The sequence below is a fragment of the Simochromis diagramma genome, unplaced genomic scaffold, assembly GCF_900408965.1.
Source record: "Simochromis diagramma unplaced genomic scaffold, fSimDia1.1 OVJJ01000197.1, whole genome shotgun sequence".
Classification (NCBI taxonomy): Eukaryota; Metazoa; Chordata; class Actinopteri; order Cichliformes; family Cichlidae; genus Simochromis; species Simochromis diagramma.
The window spans coordinates 404749-423854 of NW_024386935.1; the positions used below are offsets into that span (position 1 = coordinate 404749).

General features: G+C 40.2%; 1 protein-coding gene across 6 annotated transcripts in view; it reads left to right on the forward strand.

Moving 5' to 3' along the window:
• Positions 1-19106, forward strand: part of ltbp1 (latent transforming growth factor beta binding protein 1) — a 127545-nt gene that overhangs the window by 45555 nt on the left and 62884 nt on the right. For 5 of the 6 annotated variants that reach the window (XM_040037152.1, XM_040037153.1, XM_040037156.1 and 2 more), the window contains exon 4: positions 12853-13020. In XM_040037152.1, the coding sequence (XP_039893086.1) occupies positions 12853-13020 (168 nt within the window). The remainder of the gene's footprint in view (positions 1-12852; positions 13021-19106) is intronic. The other variant, XM_040037154.1, reaches the window with a different exon arrangement.

Genomic DNA, 19106 nt, shown 5'->3' on the forward strand with positions numbered 1-19106 from the left:
TGTGTAGAAATGTTTGGATGTTTTTTCCTTGTCAGTTACGCATATAAATACCTTTTTAGTAAAGGCATTTTTAATTTTAACAATTGGATCTCAGTCTGTCTTTATACTTTTTCTGTGATTAGATAGTTATTTAATTTAACTGATATACATGAACATGAAGTGCTGAGCAATCACAGGGTTTAATTAGTTTTTTATAGTTTATTGCTTTGTGCCATTTTATGGGGTGGAAGTAATGGTCAGCACATTATAAATATAATGTATATTGTTACCCTGTGACCCTAATTCAAAAGATTTGTTTTGGCAGTGCAGTTTTTTCCAGATGGAACAGGATTTAAGTAAGATCTATTGAAACACATAACTAAGATAACTTGACAATAATTTATTAAATCGCCTGTATTTGTACAGCGCTTTACTAGTCTCTAAGGACCCCAAAGCGCTTTACACATCCAGTCATCCACCCATTCACACACAGGTGATGGCAAGCTACATTGTAGCCACAGCCACCCTGACAGAGGCGAGGCTGCCAGACACTGGCGCCACCGGGCGAAGTGTCTTGCCCAAGGACACAACGGCCGAGACTGTCCAAGCCGGGACTCGAACCGGCAACCTTCCGATTACAAGGCGAACTCCCAACTCTTGAGCCACGATGGCGCCATATCAAATGTTTTACTTTCATTTAATGAACTGAAAGATTTCTGAATGATTTTTGATTTTGTTTCCCCCCCAGTAATAGTAGAGATAAATATAATTAGAAATAAACTGGCACCAAAATCACAGAACACACAGTCCACTTCAGGAGATTTCAATTCATTTCCATCCTCAAAGGATGACATACTGTGTTATTGATCAGACAATTCGATTTGAAAACACTCTAATAGGCACCAAGAAATATGTTAGGAGGGATCCAGTTCAATTACTCTAGTGGAAGTTAGACCTAGCTCACTGCTGTCAGCTGTAGTTGCCCATGTTGGCGCACCCTGCCAGTCCAAGCATGCATGCTGCTAACATGACCCTAACATCAATTCAATTCAATTCATACAGCGCCAAATCACAACAACAGTTGCCTCAAAGCACTTTAAGGTAGACCCTACAATAATACATACAGAGAAAAACCCAACAATCATATGACCCGCTATGAACAAGCACTTTGGCGACAGTGGGAAGGAAAAACTCCCTTTTAACAGGAAGAAACCTCCGGCAGAACCAGGCTCAGGGAGGGGCGGGGCCATCTGCTGCGACCGCAGGGGAGAGTACTAGCAGTAGCAATCAAGAATAAGGATGCATTGCCTGCATACAACTTGTGTTAAACATTATTAAAATATGACTGATTAGTTTGACTGAAAAGCAATTCTCATGTTGACAGCTGTCACATCTTGTAAACATATTATTTATTTATGTGATGGCTTTTTTTGGTTAAGTGTTTGTGTGTTTATATAAAGGACAATTTTGTCATAGCACCTGTCAATTAAAGAAACATTATTGATTGATTTTTTTCCCCTCCTGGGTCACCACTCGTTGCAGTCTTTCATTTTTTTGGGTTTTTCAGGGGCAAACACATTTGTCCCGTTAGTTCTTTTACTTCTTTGTACTTCCCTCATGTCCGTTGTCATAGTTTCAGCAGTCCCCCTCCAGAAGCTTGGTGATATTTGTGAGTCTTATTGATGCTATGATTATTATTCCTTATAATAAAGTATTCTGATTGTGATTAATGAGACAACGATTGTTATTCTCTCATTGATAAATTTATCATTGATAAAAAACTGTGTGGGCTTTGTCGACCTCACATTTCTTGGGTAGTGCACGTCGGGTTACGGTGCAGGGTTTCAGAGTGGTTTGTGGTTAAGGCGTAACGTAGATCTCCTGCTGAAGCATATATCCCCAGTTACTGTGTAACACAGCAAAGCTACAAATAGCAGACCCCTGAGCCTAATTTAATGGGAATACCATGGCTGGTTTTTGCTCAGCATGCAGTCAGCACTAGACTTTTCGAAAGTAGCAGACATGTTTGCTCTTCTAAAACAGGAAGCCTGCAGCCTCTCTGTCAGCCCTGTCCCACGCGACAGACAGCCTGTCAGCAACTGGCTGTGGTGCGACATCTGGTAAAGTTATTCTCCGTCTCCCCTCAGCTATCCCTCAGCTCTCCCACACTGCCAAAGCAACCTCAGACAAGTGTTAGCAGTGTGGGTCATGACTGAAGGTTTGGTCAGGGAGGATCACCTCACCATCACCACAGTGACCAAAGAAGCATGCCACAAATAGTATACAATCAGAGTAGGGATTTCTGGAACTGTTGATCTTAGGTCAGCTTAATTGTAGGACCAGTTCCTACAATTAAGACTAACTTCATCAGCTTCATGAAGGACTCTAACCACAAATATAAAGACTGCACAGTCTACACTCATGCCTTTGCAAAATATATGTTTGCATTATAAAATCCCAAATGTTTTCCCTACAAAATTCTTTGCCACCTCCTCAGCTGTACTTGGTCAGATCTTTGCTAATGATGTCAATTTAGGGTGCAAGTTAAAATATGTTATCTAAATAAAGTTATTCTTTTATGCAAGAATTACCTGGGTTTTGACATTAGTGTTGTAACGAAGCCCCTTTTAAAAATCTTGAAATAAACAAGTCGTGGGACCTAAAAATGAAGTACCTCAATTCACTCGGTCATGTTCCCATTTGAACATTTTGTAAAAATGTGTCACTCCCACCTAAAACAACTTAAAAAACACTAACTGTCTAATAAGTGGCATAATAGAAGTCAAGGTATCATGATGTGATGTGTCGGTCGCGAACGAAACGGCTCTTAGAGCCAGATCTGTGACGTGAACGACACGAGCTGGCTCCTTATCGTGAGCCGTGGTTTGTTTTTTTCTCCTTCTCTCACCCTCTCTCTCGCACTTTTTTTCCCGCTTCACTCAGCATGCGAGCCCTGTGCTTTGCGCTGGGCAGAGGGGGGAGGGGCGGTAGTTACACTTGCAGGAGCACAGGAACAGAGCGGGAGGGAGAGAGAGAGAAAGCGAGCCAGGGACAATCATCCACAACTATTTTCAGTTGCGGATGATAAAGGATTCAGAAAGTTTATTCATGCAGGTCAATATGACAGAGAATGTGCATCTTCTTTTTGTTTTCATATTTTAATTTATATTTAATTGTGTTGTGGTTTGCAGCGTTTTGTGTTGTTTCATTTTAAATTTGTTTAAAAGGAAAAAGCTGAAAATTTAAAAGTTACTTAAAAGTTAAAAGTTGAACTGTGACTAGTTGGTTTTTGTATTATATGATTTATTTATTACATTTTATGTGGAGTGAATAAATAAAAGTATATTTACGGTGGCCCCTAGAGACAAAGCACATACAAACTTCAAAACACGTACGAACTCTGAAACACGTAAAAACTCAGACACACGTACAAAACACAACACAAGTGCTCCAGGATGCTAGGCGCAGTGTTGAGCTTTTGTTACCTAGTGACTACACAAGCCAGCAAGTACCAACGACCGGATTTGGTGTGTGGTAGTAACAGGTAAATTAACATTTTTTTTTTAATTATTTGAATATATGTGAGTGCTTGTGTATAAATACACAAACAATAAACATATGTATTGTTTGTGTATTTATACACAAACAATACAATTTAGATCACTTGTGTAATTTAAGTGATCTAGGGTAGCTCTGTTTTGAAGTTCAGTTAACGCTAGAAATATGTTTTGGAGTTTGTACGTGTTTTGTCTCTAGGGGCCACCACATATATTTATATATAAACATATATAAATAAAACCACTTTTTTTTTACATTAGTAATTCCTTTTGTGCATAATTTTATATTATTGTTAATAATAAATTAATTAAAGCAACAAAACAACCTAAAGGGCCGGTTTGGAGCTGAAAGAGCCGGCTCTTTTTAGTGAGCCGAGCCAAAAGAGCCGGCTCTCTAAAAAGAGCCGGAAATCCCATCACTAATGCTTGAGACAGTCTTTTCTAGTTCCCCTGTGCTCTCCTGCATCCTGCTGTCATGTTTGTGACTTTGAGTGAGTAAGACTAGAGATGGAAGAGCTGATCTAGAAGCGATGACTGCAATGGTTTGGCCACGTCTGCAGCATGAGCAACCATCGCCTGCCATGATGGTTGCTCCCACGATGGGTGTGCATCGTTGACCAAGACGGAAACCCTACGACACCCACAGCGACGTATTGGCTTCATGGATGACCTCCCCCGCCAACTGCCAGCTAGGGACAAAAGAAGAAGAAGAAAGAAGACTTAAGAAGCCCTATATAGATGTAACTACTAGGGGTGCAACGATACACAAAATTCACGGTTCGGTTCGGTTCGATACTTTGGTGTCACGGTTCGATATTTTTTCGATACAAAAAAAATGTTCATGCCTTTTTAATTTGTCATTTATTAAAATTATAAATATATATTTTAACTCAAAAGTACAGTTTTTAAATTTAACCCTAACCCTTGTGCGTGTTTTTTATTTTGACAGCGAATGCGCACCTGCGGACCACTTATGTGCAGCCCTGGTTATTTAGCTCGTCATATTGCAGCCACAGAAATTATTTTGTCCATGAAACCATAAAGCTGCACTTTCTTTTTGCCTTATAGTCTGATTTGTCATAACTTCTCCGTTTTGTGGTAAGCTTTTCTTTGGCTGTCACTTCTTCACCCTGACCTGTCTTATTTGGCTCAGCAGAACTAAAATATATATCTGTCTGTGAAGGTTCTCAGTCATCCAGGTCATTGTAGTCAAATATATATCCTGCTGCTTTTATACACGCACTCACATAAGCTCAGCGATTCTCTGCGCGATCAACCTCTCACATGTTTAAGCTTGCTGCGGGAGATTTCACTTGTCATGTTTGCATAGTAAGCTAACGATTAATAAGACGATGTCAGAGGAATTGGTGCACAAATTATCATCACTCACAGATCAGTGCTGTCGCTCTCTATACACAGTTCGCGCAATTGCAAAGTGAAAGCAAAAAAATAAGCGCAAATTCAAACGCGATTGCAATATGTCACATATTGACAGTGGCTCACCGATGCCAATGACATAATTACCCAGCTACATTTCTGAAAGAATGCAAAAGCATTGACATATATTTTTCCTTCCTACGGGCAGGGCAGCGATAGATTTTGGTAGCCCGACTGAAAAAAAATCGCTAGCCCCGGGACGTCGGGCTAGCGATATTGCGAGCCCTGTATCTGATTGAGGAATCACTCATCTTTGGAAAAGAGAGTTTATTACAGAGAAATGTCTCTTTCCAAAATAAAAGCTATACTATCCGCTTCTTCTGGGCTATATTCTCAGCAGCATATTAAACATATATAAGGAGAATCATGTGCTAACAGCTGTCTAAATGACTCGGCTAAAGTTAGTAGCATGCTTGCTTGTTTTTGTCTGCTTCCACTTGTCTTTGCACTAGGATGATGTCGGCGTAAATGTGCAGTCATATTCGTTGTGTTCCCACTAGTGCTGTCAGCGTTAATCTCGTTGAAATGACCTTAACGCCACAACACGGCAAATCTCCGTTAACGAGCTACCGCCGATCGCCCCGTGCATGGGGCTAGACGGCCAACACGTTAACGAGCTAACTGCGCTAACACACTAGTTCCCACCCATGTAATTGAGCATTGCGTGGCACATCCAACATACTGTTTTACTGTAGTCCATGACTCGCTTACCTTCAGGGTCATACGTCACATGAAAACCAAAATAATTCCAAACGCCAGATCTGAATGAGGGTCCATGTTACAAGGAGAGCTTAACTTCTGTCTCGCTAGCTTGCCCTGCGCTCTTCCTTCTGACGATGCTGTCTGTGTTGAGCGCTCAGTGAATCTGCGTTCGACTACTCCGCCTAGGCTGCACTGTCGAGCCTAGGCGGAGTAGTCGAACGCAGATTCACTGAGCGCTCAACACAGACAGCATCGTCAGAAGGAAAGTTGATAAAATAAATTACAAATGTTGTATTGTTCGATACATATGCGTACCGAACCGAAAGCACTGTATCGAACGGTTCAATATCGATACGAATATCGTTGCACCCCTAGTAACTACATGACATGTTTGCCAGTGTTATCCATCCATCCACTTGTCTTTATTCTACTTGGGGTCACTAATGTGCAAAATGAACATCATGTTGTATTTAAAACTTGACACTAGTGGCTGAGACCCTAAAACTGACCAGGAACGTGTTTATTGAGGTCATAGAACAAGGCAGCTGGGGGCCATTTTCCCATAGACTTACCCAGAATATAAACCTGCACCAGGATTTAGATGGATGTGCCGTCAGATGTGCCGAAACAATTGAGCTTCATGGCAGCAGTTCCGTCTCACAACTTTGCAGACCTTAATTTTCAGCTTTCAGTGGGTCTTAATGGTTTGGCTCATCAGTGTACGTATTAATCCTTTTTAAATAATTACTGTTCCTTGTGGGTGGCTGTAGCTCAGGTGGCAGAGCAGGTCAGCCACTAATCAGAAAGTCGGTGGTTCGATCCCAGGCTGCCTCTTGGCTGCCAAATATCCTTGGGCAAGATACTAACCCCATGTTTGACCCAGGTGGTCAGAGGGCCTAGTGGCAGCCTCGCCTCTGTCAGTGCGCCCCAGGGCAGCTGTGGCTACAATGTAGCTGCCATCACCAGTGCGTGAATGTGTGGGTGAATGACTGAATGTAGTGTGAAGCGCTTTGGGGTCCTTAGGGACTAGAAAAGCGCTATACAAATGCAGGCCATTTACCATTTGTGTGCAAAAACATTGCAGATGACTCTAAAAATGCATTCCGTGAACCCTGACTTTTCTTTTGAAGCCTCTACAGTTGTATGCCCTTTGATGGCTCACATAAAGCCTCTGTGCCTTAAAGGAAAACATCAGAAAGAAAAACAACTATCCCCCTTTCTGTACTCGCTCGTTCCTCTCTGCTATGCCACAGCTTCTTTGTTGCCCGGATGAATCACGCCCTGAACCTTTTCTCTCTTCAAGATGATTATGGTCTGTGTTGTGTAAGAGATGCTCCTTTACCTCTGTTTCCATATGCTCGACACGATCAACAAAAACCCTCTTCTTCTCTCATTCTCTCCCCTCCCTCTCCTGTTGCTACTTCAATCATGAAACTGATCAATGATCAGCTGATCGTCTCTCTTGTTTGTTTATCGCCCACTTTGCACCAGAAAGAGGAAATCAGCGGATGTTGCGCTAAACAACAGTAGCACGTTCAATAGGTCGCAATATGTACATTATCTCAGCAATACCTCTGAAAGATTGAAGATTGTATGTGGCGTTCCTCATGGTTCTATTTTGGGACCTAAACTTTTTAATTTATATATTAATGATATCTGTGACGTATCAAAAAGGTTAAATTTTATTTTATTTGCAGATGACACAAATTTTTATTGCTCTGGAGAGAATTTGAAAGATTTGGTTGAAATTATGATTTCTGAGATTTAAAAAATGGTTTAATGTAAATAAATTATCTTTGAATCTGACAAAAACGAAATTCATGATATTTGGCAATTGTGAAAAGGAGGAAGAAGTCATTATGTCAATTAATTAATGGAGAATTGATTGAAAGAGTTACTGAATTTCACTTTTGGGGTGTAATAGTACAGGGAGTGCAGAATTATTAGGCAAGTTGTATTTTTGAGGAATAATTTTATTATTGAACAACAACCATGAACCCAAAAAACTCATTAATATCAAAGCTGAATGTTTTTGGAAGTAGTTTTTAGTTTGTTTTTAGTTTTAGCTATTTTAGGGGGATATCTGTGTGTGCAGGTGACTATTACTGTGCATAATTATTAGGCAACTTAACAAAAAACAAATACCCATTTCAATTATTTATTTTTGCCAGTGAAACCAATATAACATCTCCACATTCACAAATATACATTTCTGACATTCAAAAACAAATCAGCGACCAATATAGCCACCTTTCTTTGCAAGGACACTCAAAAGCCTGCCATCCATGGATTCTGTCAGTGTTTTGATCTGTTCACCATCAACATTGCGTGCAGCAGCAACCACAGCCTCCCAGACACTGTTCAGAGAGGTGTACTGTTTTCCCTCCTTGTAAATCTCACATTTGATGATGGACCACAGGTTCTCAATGGGGTTCAGATCAGGTGAACAAGGAGGCCATGTCATTAGTTTTTCTTCTTTTATACCCTTTCTTGCCAGCCACGCTGTGGAGTACTTGGACGCGTGTGATGGAGCATTGTCCTGCATGAAAATCATGTTTTTCTTGAAGGATGCAGACTTCTTCCTGTACCACTGCTTGAAGAAGGTGTCTTCCAGAAAATGGCAGTAGGACTGGGAGTTGAGCTTGACTCCATCCTCAACCCGAAAAGGCCCCACAAGCTCATCTTTGATGATACCAGCCCAAACCAGTACTCCACCTCCACCTTGCTGGCGTCTGAGTCGGACTGGAGCTCTCTGCCCTTTACCAATCCAGCCACGGGCCCATCCATCTGGCCCATCAAGACTCACTCTCATTTCATCAGTCCATAAAACCTTAGAAAAACCAGTCTTGAGATATTTCTTGGCCCAGTCTTGACGTTTCAGCTTGTGTGTCTTGTTCAGTGGTGGTCGTCTTTCAGCCTTTCTTACCTTGGCCATGTCTCTGAGTATTGCACACCTTGTGCTTTTGGGCACTCCAGTGATGTTGCAGCTCTGAAATATGGCCAAACTGGTGGCAAGTGGCATCTTGGCAGCTGCACGCTTGACTTTTCTCAGTTCATGGGCAGTTATTTTGCGCCTTGGTTTTTCCACACGCTTCTTGCGACCCTGTTGACTATTTTGAATGAAACGCTTGATTGTTCGATGATCACGCTTCAGAAGCTTTGCAATTTTGAGACTGCTGCATCCCTCTGCAAGATATCTCACTATTTTTGACTTTTCTGTGCCTGTCAAGTCCTTCTTTTGACCCATTTTGCCAAAGGAAAGGACGTTGCCTAATAATTATGCACACCTGATATAGGGTGTTGAAGTCATTAGACCACACCCCTTCTCATTACAGAGATGCACATCACCTAATATGCTTAATTGGTAGTAGGCTTTCGAGCCTCTACAGCTTGGAGTAAGACAACATGCATGAAGAGGATGATGTGGACAAAATACTCATTTGCCTAATAATTCTGCACTCCCTGTAGATGAAAATTTGATGTGGAAATCACATATTGAGTATATTAGAAAGAAGATGGTTGGAAATGTAAGAGATTTATTAGACTACAAAACAATGCGCATTTTATATTTTTCATTGTTTTCCTCATACTTTAGTTACTGTGTCGAAGTTTGAGGGAATACATATGAGAATACTAAAAAACCTCTAAACTTATTACAGAAGAAAGTTATACGAAGGATTCATAACGTTAAATATAGAGAACATAAAAATAAATAAATAATAAATAAATTAAAATTAGGAGATTTAGTGAAACTACACATACTATTAATTATGTTTAAGGCTAAAAATAATATTTTGCCTTTTAAGTTACAAAGAGTATTTTTAATGTGTTCGGGGGGAGAAGACAGCAGAAGGAAATTTTATATTAAGCATCAGCTAGCTAGGACTACACAAAGATTAATGAGTCCAACGGTTAGGGGTATACGACTGTGGAACTCTCTTCATTATAATTTAAAGACTTGTATAAATTTACATTGTTTTAAAAAGAGTTACATGTCTAAAACGATAACTCAACATGAAGAATGTGAATGAAATTGGAGTTAATTGAAAAAGGATCCATTATTTTTTTGCCTCATTTATTTTATTTGCTTATCTTTTCTCCTTGTTACTATGTGGAGTGGTATATTCTGATTGTAAATTTGTTGTTTGGTTCGAGTTAGGACCGGAGATAAATGTTAATGTTAGTTTGTTCCTTGATTTTTGGTGCCCACTTGCAATATAAGTTGGATTGTAGATAGGGGGCAGGGTTTAATAAGAATATTTTCTTCTTCCTGCTCCTTTTCACACATGGTTGCAGTGCTTTACTGATAGAAAGTGTGGTTGGTTTGTCTGAAAGAACTAACTGTGGAAACTGTTGTACCAAGTGTGAAATAAATAAATGCAATGAAATAAAATGACGTTCAAGCTTGATAAGCTGTTGTTAGAATTTATTTAATATTACTTTCTAGTATCAGCTGATGTTTGCTGGAGCCACAGCTGTAAAAGCTGCTGGTCATGATATCGGTTTGGATATGTGGTGAGAGGGAAACATAAAGATGATACAAATCATAAATATATACAAGACAGTGTACATCACTGTCACAACAGCGTTTGTTTTAGGCTTTATGTTTTTTCCTATAATACCTGGCGGTGTAGTCGGGACGATTTTTTGTCAGTTCAGCCTTATATATTATGTTTAACCCGAGTGACCACTCGGTCAGCTGGTGGGTAACAGGCATCTCCAAAAACATTAGAGCACTTATGCAAATATGTGATGTCTTGATAAATCAAGCAGATATTTGAAGTTTACACAGCACCATTCTCGCATGAAAATATCTTAAAAGTTTATTTTGTGACCCAGAAAGAGTAATATTTCAAACTCCGCCACTGCCTCGTTTGAGTTTTGGATGAAATGGATTCTGGGATATTGCATTTCGTCATTTCAAGCTGATTGGAGACCAAAACAGCCAATCAGATTTTTTGCATCCAAGTCTGTGATTGGCTGGTTTTGTGGCACAAATATAATGGTTTACAGAAAGAGTTGAACGTGCACGGGCAGAAATGTTTAGAGCGCGAGCGACACATTGCGCAAGCGCAAATGCAAAAACTGAGCGAGAGGGGCTGCTATTGTGTGTGTGGATAATAGCAAACACTGAAATACATTTTTTGCACGCAGCAATGAATTTTGTTCACTCAAATTTAGCTTTTCTTTGCTCAAAATAAATTTCTCCTCAAAATGCAACACTTGCACCTGCGAATTTTTTTACGTGCGCTCAAATTTTTTTTACGTGCGCTCAGAATAGTGGCACAAAAATAACGCCATAGCTTTCAACCTTTTGAATTTTTTATCCAGGTTATCTTCAGCAGCAGACTCTCTTTATGTTCTCATTTAAAGAGGGAAACTGATGCATTTGCATTTTCCCCTCCCTGAGCCTGGTTCTGCTGGAGGTTTCTTCCTGTTAAAAGGGAGTTTTTTCTTCCCACTGTCGCCAAAGTGCTTGCTCATAGGGGGGCATAATATTGTTGGGTTTCTCTGTATGTATTATTGTAGGGTCTACCTTAAAATATAAAGCGTCTTGTGGTGACAATTGAACTGATTTGAATTTGACTCTTCTTCTGAGCAATATGGTGTAGGAAAATAAAAATAAATAATAAGCCAAAATAAAGACAAAATTGGGTGAATACTATATATCAGCACAGTGGCTCAGTAAACCTTAACATTTGATTTTCTTTAGACGAAGGTTTGTTTTTAAAAAAGCTTCAAAATTGTTTGCAGATTGGAGGTTTCCAGGTGGATGTTTTGGAACCTTTTGTTTATATTTTTGTTCCTTTAGTGAAGCGAAGTCCCACATTCCCCCTGCCCACAGTTACTTTGCCATTCTCCTTTCCTTGTTTATTTCCTTTTGGAAATAATCTTCCCTCCAAGGGGAATTGGACAAACCATGTGTGGACTTTAAATTTTGGACGTCTATATACACTCCTGGCACTATTTTTAAAACCAGTTTCCATTGGTTTTGGGTAGTAACCGCTACATCACATTAAGTCCCTGTTTAATAGTTAATTTTTGCACCTATTAGTGAATGTTTAGGTAGCCTGGGGCGTTTTATCCAGTGGTTTTCACTGCTCTCGGGTTTTAAAAAAAAGATTCCTCTTTTTCAGCTCCTTGGATTTACTCCACGAGTCTGCACTCGCTGGCATGAACAGCTGACAGTCTTAGACAAAGCACTGAGTGCTGGAGACAGGGGTTTGGACCTGACACAGGGATGCCAAGAACCACTGCATAGGGAAGAGATATTAAAAGACTGTGTGTGTGTGTGTGTGTGTGTGTGTGTGTGTGTGTGTGTGTGTGTGTGTGTGTGTGTGTGGGTGGGTGGGTGGGTGGACGAGGAAAATTGAATGGATTAAAGAAAAAAAGCTTCATGTAACTAAAGAGGTGTATGTGTTAAACAGTAGGTTACACATGCTGGGTACTTTGAAGCCTTCTTTTTTTCCTGTCAGTAATAACTGAGGGCTGGATTTCATGAGGGTGGAGAAGGAATATTTAGCGAACATAGGAATGGGGAGATAAGCTTTTTTCTTTCATTCCTCCGTAAGACTGGGGCAACTTTTTTACGGATTTGGTGCCTTCATAGTAAAGTATTTTTGGAGATTTTGCTGTTTATTTGAGGTGCTAGTGTTCCTTAAGAGTAAAAATCAAGGGGAAAGAGAGAAGGAAAAGAAAGGCGAAGCACAAGGAATGCTTGTACTGGAGCTGAAGGTGGCATAATTGCTGTTTGTCTGTTTTGGAAGATATGCCGATATCCACCTCTCAGAGACTTCTGATGACGAATTGGAAGGAATCCCAGAGTTTTGTTTGCTGACTTCTCCCGCTCCCACAATTTTTTTTTTTCTTTATTCCTGCTCATATTTCAGAGGCGCCCCTGGATTTAGGAGCACTGGAGAAGGAGGAGGAATAGATAGGCAGGCAGTTTGAAGTGTTGGGCCGAGACACAAGTTTTTGAGAAATTGAAAATTACATAGTAGCTGTATTTTTTGTTTTTTTCTTTTTTTTTAGTCGTTGTTTTGACTGAAGCCTTAGCAGATGATTGAGACAAGCTTCAACATGAAAGTAATTTCACTTCCAGTGGCTCAAAGAATAACCGAAGTTCCTCTGCTCTCCCTCCCTCTTGTCTTGCTTTGTGCCATATTTTTGGCGGCAGCAGGCAACCATACGGGAAGAATCAAGGTGGTCTTCACGCCCACTGTCTGCAAACTGACCTGCATAGGTGGCAGGTGTCACAACAACTGTGAGCGGGGAAACACCACCACCATCATCAGTGAGAATGGTCATGCCACAGATACCCTGACAGCACCCAACTTCAGAGTAGGTAAGTGATCCTGGCTTTTGTTGGTTGCGCACATCACCAATCTCGATGGGTGGTATTACTACTAACAAGCCTCAAATCTGGCATATTAGAGCTGCTGGTGGAAAAACATGTTGTTGACATGAAAATCTTTTGCATTTTATCACCACGTTCCTTCACAACAGTACACAGGTGTGAAATTATTGTGCCGTAATGAAAAGAGTCTGCTGTATTTTAACATGATTATGCTGATTTTAAGGATGATAATTTTACTGTCCCTTATGACTCTCATGGCAAACGTACATGGTGAACATAGCTAAACAGTCATATATTTTTCTAATGCCAGTTTTTGACCAGCAATGCACAAATCCAAATTTTTCCAGTTGTGTATTTTCTTAAATAATTCTGGTGATTTATTTGTCACTGCTGATGTGTGATGTCAAAAAAGAACAGTTACACAGTTGATGAGAGTGGCACATTGTCACCAGTACCTTGTCTAACTTTTTAATCAGCACATAAACGGATAATAACTAACACTATGTCTGAGACACGTCTTGGTATCAACAGGAAGATTTTACAAATCTGAAAGATAGTCAGTATGATATACAGTCAGTATGATATACAGTCAGTATGATATACAGTCAGTATGATATACAGTGCTTCGGGTGCTAGCTGTAACCAACACACCAACAAAAGTTATTTATTGTATCTCCGCTAGAACTGGACTCTTCTACAGCATAGTCAAGTAAAAGCTGCTGAGTGCAGAGAAAGCTGAAACATCAAGTTAATAGTAGATATGGAAGAAACCAATCAGAGAGCAGCCTTAGTCTCATTCAGCCAACTGTGACCAGACAGTGGTTAGCTATATCAGCTGATGATGAAATGATAAAAGTTATTGATGAATGGCCAAAAAAAGGCAAAATCTGTGATATTAATTGGTGAATGGTTGAAATTAGGTGGACTTAAAGACTGATGTTTTTCATCTTTAGCTTTTCAACTAAATTTAGAGACAAAATGAAAAGGTTTTAAAGTCCATGACTGGCTGACCAGATTTATCCCTGAATAATCTCCATGGGTATCTGATGTTTGGTGGTTTTAATTAAAGCTAAGGACATCTTTTGCGATGTGATCTTGAATTTTGATTTTTGACCACCAACTTTTAAGATATGGATAAGCACATTTACACAGATCATAACAACATTTACAAAATACAGAGAAAAAAATCAAACCAAAAGGGAACAGTAAAACCAAAGGTAGCGTTAATGACCTCAAGATTAGTGTAGACAGTTAGATTAAAACTGGAGAATGTCATGAACTGCTCCTGTGTAATAGAGCATATGGCATGGGTGTTGTTTGGTGTTTCACAGAGCCAGCAGACTGTGTCTTAACCCGCCTGAGTGCTTACAAGAAGCAGATGAGTGTATCTGGCTGTGACACATGAATAAACATGGGGAGTGGAACTCACTGAATTCCTGTCTGACGCAGCTGAACAAATTAGTATGACTGGAGTAACAGCAGCTCACGGAAAAAGAGCCTCAGACTGTTAACTGTGAATGACCCGGAAGGATGGTTTTCTTTTTTGCACTGGGATGGATTAACAGTGATGCCTGAACTCCCTTCTGGCTATTGAATAAATATAACTTTAGGTGAATGTTTCCAGTCTTTGACATTAGTATTGGAGCCAGTAACCAATAACCAAAAAGTGGTAAAAGTGAAAAACTTCAAGAGGGGGTGGGGATGCACTGAAGAGGCTGAAGTGGAGATATAAAGGAGATGAATATTACTTAAATAATCCAGTAATCATATGATTGGCTAGCAAACATGTCCATGCGGGCCCACACTGGGTAGCTGTGGATGAACTGTGGGGTTGTTTGGGCAGGCCAAACCTACATTTATCCCACATGGGCCCCAGTTGGGTGTGCCTGCACCCAGCTGGTAGGGGCTTCTATATGGGTTTTATATAGAGAAAACTCATCTGCTGTAAAACCTATGTCCGGACGCTCACTTAGGGCCTGTGTGGGATAAGTGTTGGTTTGCCCTGCCCATACAGTCCCACAATTCATCCATACCTGGATGTGTGTGTATGCTGTATTTATAATAGGGAACCAGCATACAGGGAAATATTCTGGTGAAACCACAGAACATATATGAAGCTGAGAGAAGGTGACTGATTTATAACCTCAATAAAATGGAAGTTAAATTGGATCCTATCTTGTTGCAAAAGAACTTTGGAAGTGAACTGCAAACGACTGTAGACTGACTAGTGGGATAGGATTTGAATTGTGTTTTTGTTTTTGTTTGTTTGTTTATTAGGACAGGTGATTCCCTATGGAACCTGTCCTGTCCTTACATGTCTGACTATGAAGCAAAAGAGCAAGGTTTGTCCTTGGGAGGAGCCTTAAATCACTTGAGGGTTGTGTCAGGAAGAGTATCTGGTGTAATATAATGTGAATAAGGGAGTGGATAAAACTAGCTTTTTTTTAAGCAATAATCTACTGCTCACTCAATATCAATTAGTGGTGGTAATACACTAATATGCATGTGTGGGCACATGTGGGTCCCACACATAGAATCTGGGCATATTGTGGGTATGCTGTCTCTGCCTACTGTGATCAGACCACTTCCCACCATAGGGTTGAGAGAAATGAGAGTTAACGTGGCTTCCATGCTTTCTTATATGTTAAAAAGGCATCCATCAAAATGGGTCTTCTGCAGTTGCTAAATCTTTCAACGATTTTAGAGTTGTCACACTCCATTTCGGGCACTACCTGCAGCTTGTGGCTGTAGTTATGGGTTTGAATGCAGATCAAACAGTAAATCAACAGCTTCACTTTCATGCCCAGCTCTCACCACAGGAGACCAGTATAGCATCCACAGTACTGTAACTACTGCACCAGTCCATCTGTCACTTTTAATACGCACCATTTGCTGTTTTGTTTGATAAAATTGCCATTTTTGGCAACCAGAAGTGTGCCTATTTAGTTGAGAATGGTGGCGTGCTCAGTTATCATGTAATGTGAGTAAACTTGATTAGGATGATGCATTGCATAGAAACTAATATTGGCTACCTCGTGCTAAATAACAGGCCAATAATAAAGTAGAACTTCACACACCAAAACTGCACAGAGCATTAAAAATGCTCCAAAAGGCAGCACCAGGCACAAACATGTTTACAGTCGTAACATTTGCTATGAGCTCACATGCTTGTCCAAGCTTGCTTCGTCCTCCCCTTAAAGTTCAAGCCCTTCCTTTCTCTGTCTTTCTCATTCCAGCAACAGTGTGCAGGGCAGAGCCTAGATGAAAGTTACTTGCACACCATAGTGAGCTTCAAGAACTGAGACCGAATAAATCATGCTCGTCTTGTTTATCATACTTACCTCATGAGATAGGTGTTGAGGGACGAGCGCTGATTCCCTAAACTGTGGATGTGTTTATACTGTTTTTATACTCATGCCAGTTAACTGAGATCTCATGTCCAGAAGATGCAACTTGATGATGCATTTATCAGCAAGTTTCATGTAAACAGAGGAAAATAGAAACTTTAAAGCTCTACAAAGTTTAAACATCTCCTGCCATTTTGGATTCTCTTGTGTTCTGGAGAATTTATTACCTCTTTAGAATAATCCCAGTGGAATAAACTTTATTTTCAGTCAAATGCTATCTGGTTATAACTTAGCTGCCTCAGGACTTTTCACAAGCTAATCAGCAGAAAAATGTTCACTGGGACATCAGCCCAGTCTATCATCCATCTGTGTGAATGTCTCAGCCTCACTGGCTGCAGTTCATGGTTCTTCTCTATAGTAATAATATTGTACATAGAAATGATGTAAATAATTTGTGATTTTATTTTTCCATCCACTGGGGCTACACACTAATTATTGTGGTGATGAAGGTTCAAAACATTTGTGGTAGGCCAGTCTTGTTACTGCTGTGACAGCAGTGTCACAGCGCTGTGGTTACAGCACATGAAGGCGTTGATAAGATTTGCTAAACGATTTATAAAAGGATGAAATGCAGATTTAAACAGTTTGATTTGAACATTTTGTAGGTGAGAATGTGGACACCAAGCTCATGGCAGCAATTTGATAGGCTGACAAAAGTCCAGCTGAGATAACCACATTTGCTCAGGGCCTTCATGATGTGATGTTCTGTTTATAAGGTTGGAGAAACCTGCAATCAGCTGAGACTGAAGAAGTCACTTGGATGAGTAATGAAACGAAATAATTCTGAACATGTGCAACAATAATCAAAGATTGCAACATTTAGAACGTTTGTAACTGCGACATGAGGCTCTCTGGTAAATATCAAGCATTTGATGGTTGTTTCCACCTACAGCTGATCACAGAGGGATGAACAGATTAAGAGTAACGCGTATTACAACACTCAAATTCATTCACCTCTTTAGAAGAATCCATTCTTTTATAATTTTTAATAGAGGCAGACTGTATGGTTTGATGCTTAGTTTTATACACCTGTTGCAATGGGACAGAAAACACCAAAACACAAAGATTAAGAGGTGAGGTTAGTCCATGTAATCAATTTTTTAGCCCTAATGTGGTCAATTTAGCAAATATTGGAAAATTAGTGATTTGTGGCAAAATGTTAGATAAAAGCTACTTAGGGTTTGGTGATAGACAACAGTATTCAGGCAATAACGTCATAGCAAACAGCAGGATATGTTTTAAAAAAAATCTCTGGTTCAGTCTTTTCAATGTGCATCCCATTTGGCCCACTGCAGCCCCTGGAGAGTGGAATTAAGTGGTGTTTTTCCAGCTCCTCTGGCATATTTTCTCCCAGGTGAGTCCAGTGTCTTTCCAAGTGCTGAGAGCTTTCTGGCCCTCAGCTTCTGCTTCCCTTTATTAAAGGTGCCTGTGGCTGCCAGCTCATTTGTTGCAGTCCAGACAACATCGAATCATTTACAGTTGGATTTAACAAAAAAGAAAGTTTTGGTGGGAGGTGTGAGTGTGTAAGGCAAAGCAGCAGGGCCTAAAGGAGAAACACAGGTGTACCAGTTCATGGTGAGGAAAGTAGCTTTCATTTTCTTTCAGCATTACTTTCATTTTATATGCAATGAATCCTGCATAAACAGTCTAGACACTTACATTTTTTGTTCTTCAGGCTCATTCTCACATTCAGTTTTAAATGAAATAACTGGTACCACATGTTAGCAAGTCTCAGCTTTAATTTAGTTTCACTTTTCATGTTCAAGTCAGTTTAGCTATTCTTAGCTAGTCCATCCATCCGTCCAACCATCCGTTTCCACATGTCCAAGTCACAGTCATGGTTGAGCTGGAGCCTATCCCAGCTGTTATATTGTGAGGCGGTACACCCTGGATGGATGGACAGTCTGCCAAAGGGTTAACACAGAGTTCACGTCCAGTTTAGAATCACCAGGTAACCTGACACCATGCATGTCCAGTTGAAGGAGGCTGCAATAACTGGAGAGACCACATAGACACAATCTTTCTAAGGCACAAGAAGACAAATCTTTGAAGAAGTGCTCCCTAGCACAAACTCTTTATAATTGAAACCATCTGACAGAAGCAGGTGATTTTCAGAAGTGTGCAAACATCCTGCACTCTCTGCACAGGCACTGCTCCTTTCCAAAACCAAATATGACACAGTCTCCCTAAATGTGAAGGTGCCACTTGGAACAGTGCTGGGACACAATCCTCCAGGAGTTTAATTATCTTTCATTTATCAGTACAGATATCATTCATGTTTTTATTGTCTTAGCCTTCACACAGTCACATGGTTATTACAGAGTGGTTATTGTCCAAAGTGCGCAGTTTTATCATCAATCACATATGTATGAACAGAAGCGACATCTCCAGAGTTATTATGGGGAGTTTTTCAGCAGAAGTGTTTCTGATTCTGGACAAAGACTCTTAGAACATTCATCAGCTTTTGGAATACGTGCCTCCTCTTTCCTTTTCTCCACTCGCAGTCACATCAGCTGAAAACCTGCGTTTTCCAGAAGACTTGGTAAAAACCTCTGGCTTCACACTTTGAAATTTCATCCTGGAAAACTACTTTTGTGTGTATAGAAGCAGGGTTGTGGCAGCTGAGGGATCTTCATGAAATTCATCATCAGTCGTAAATTTTCTGGG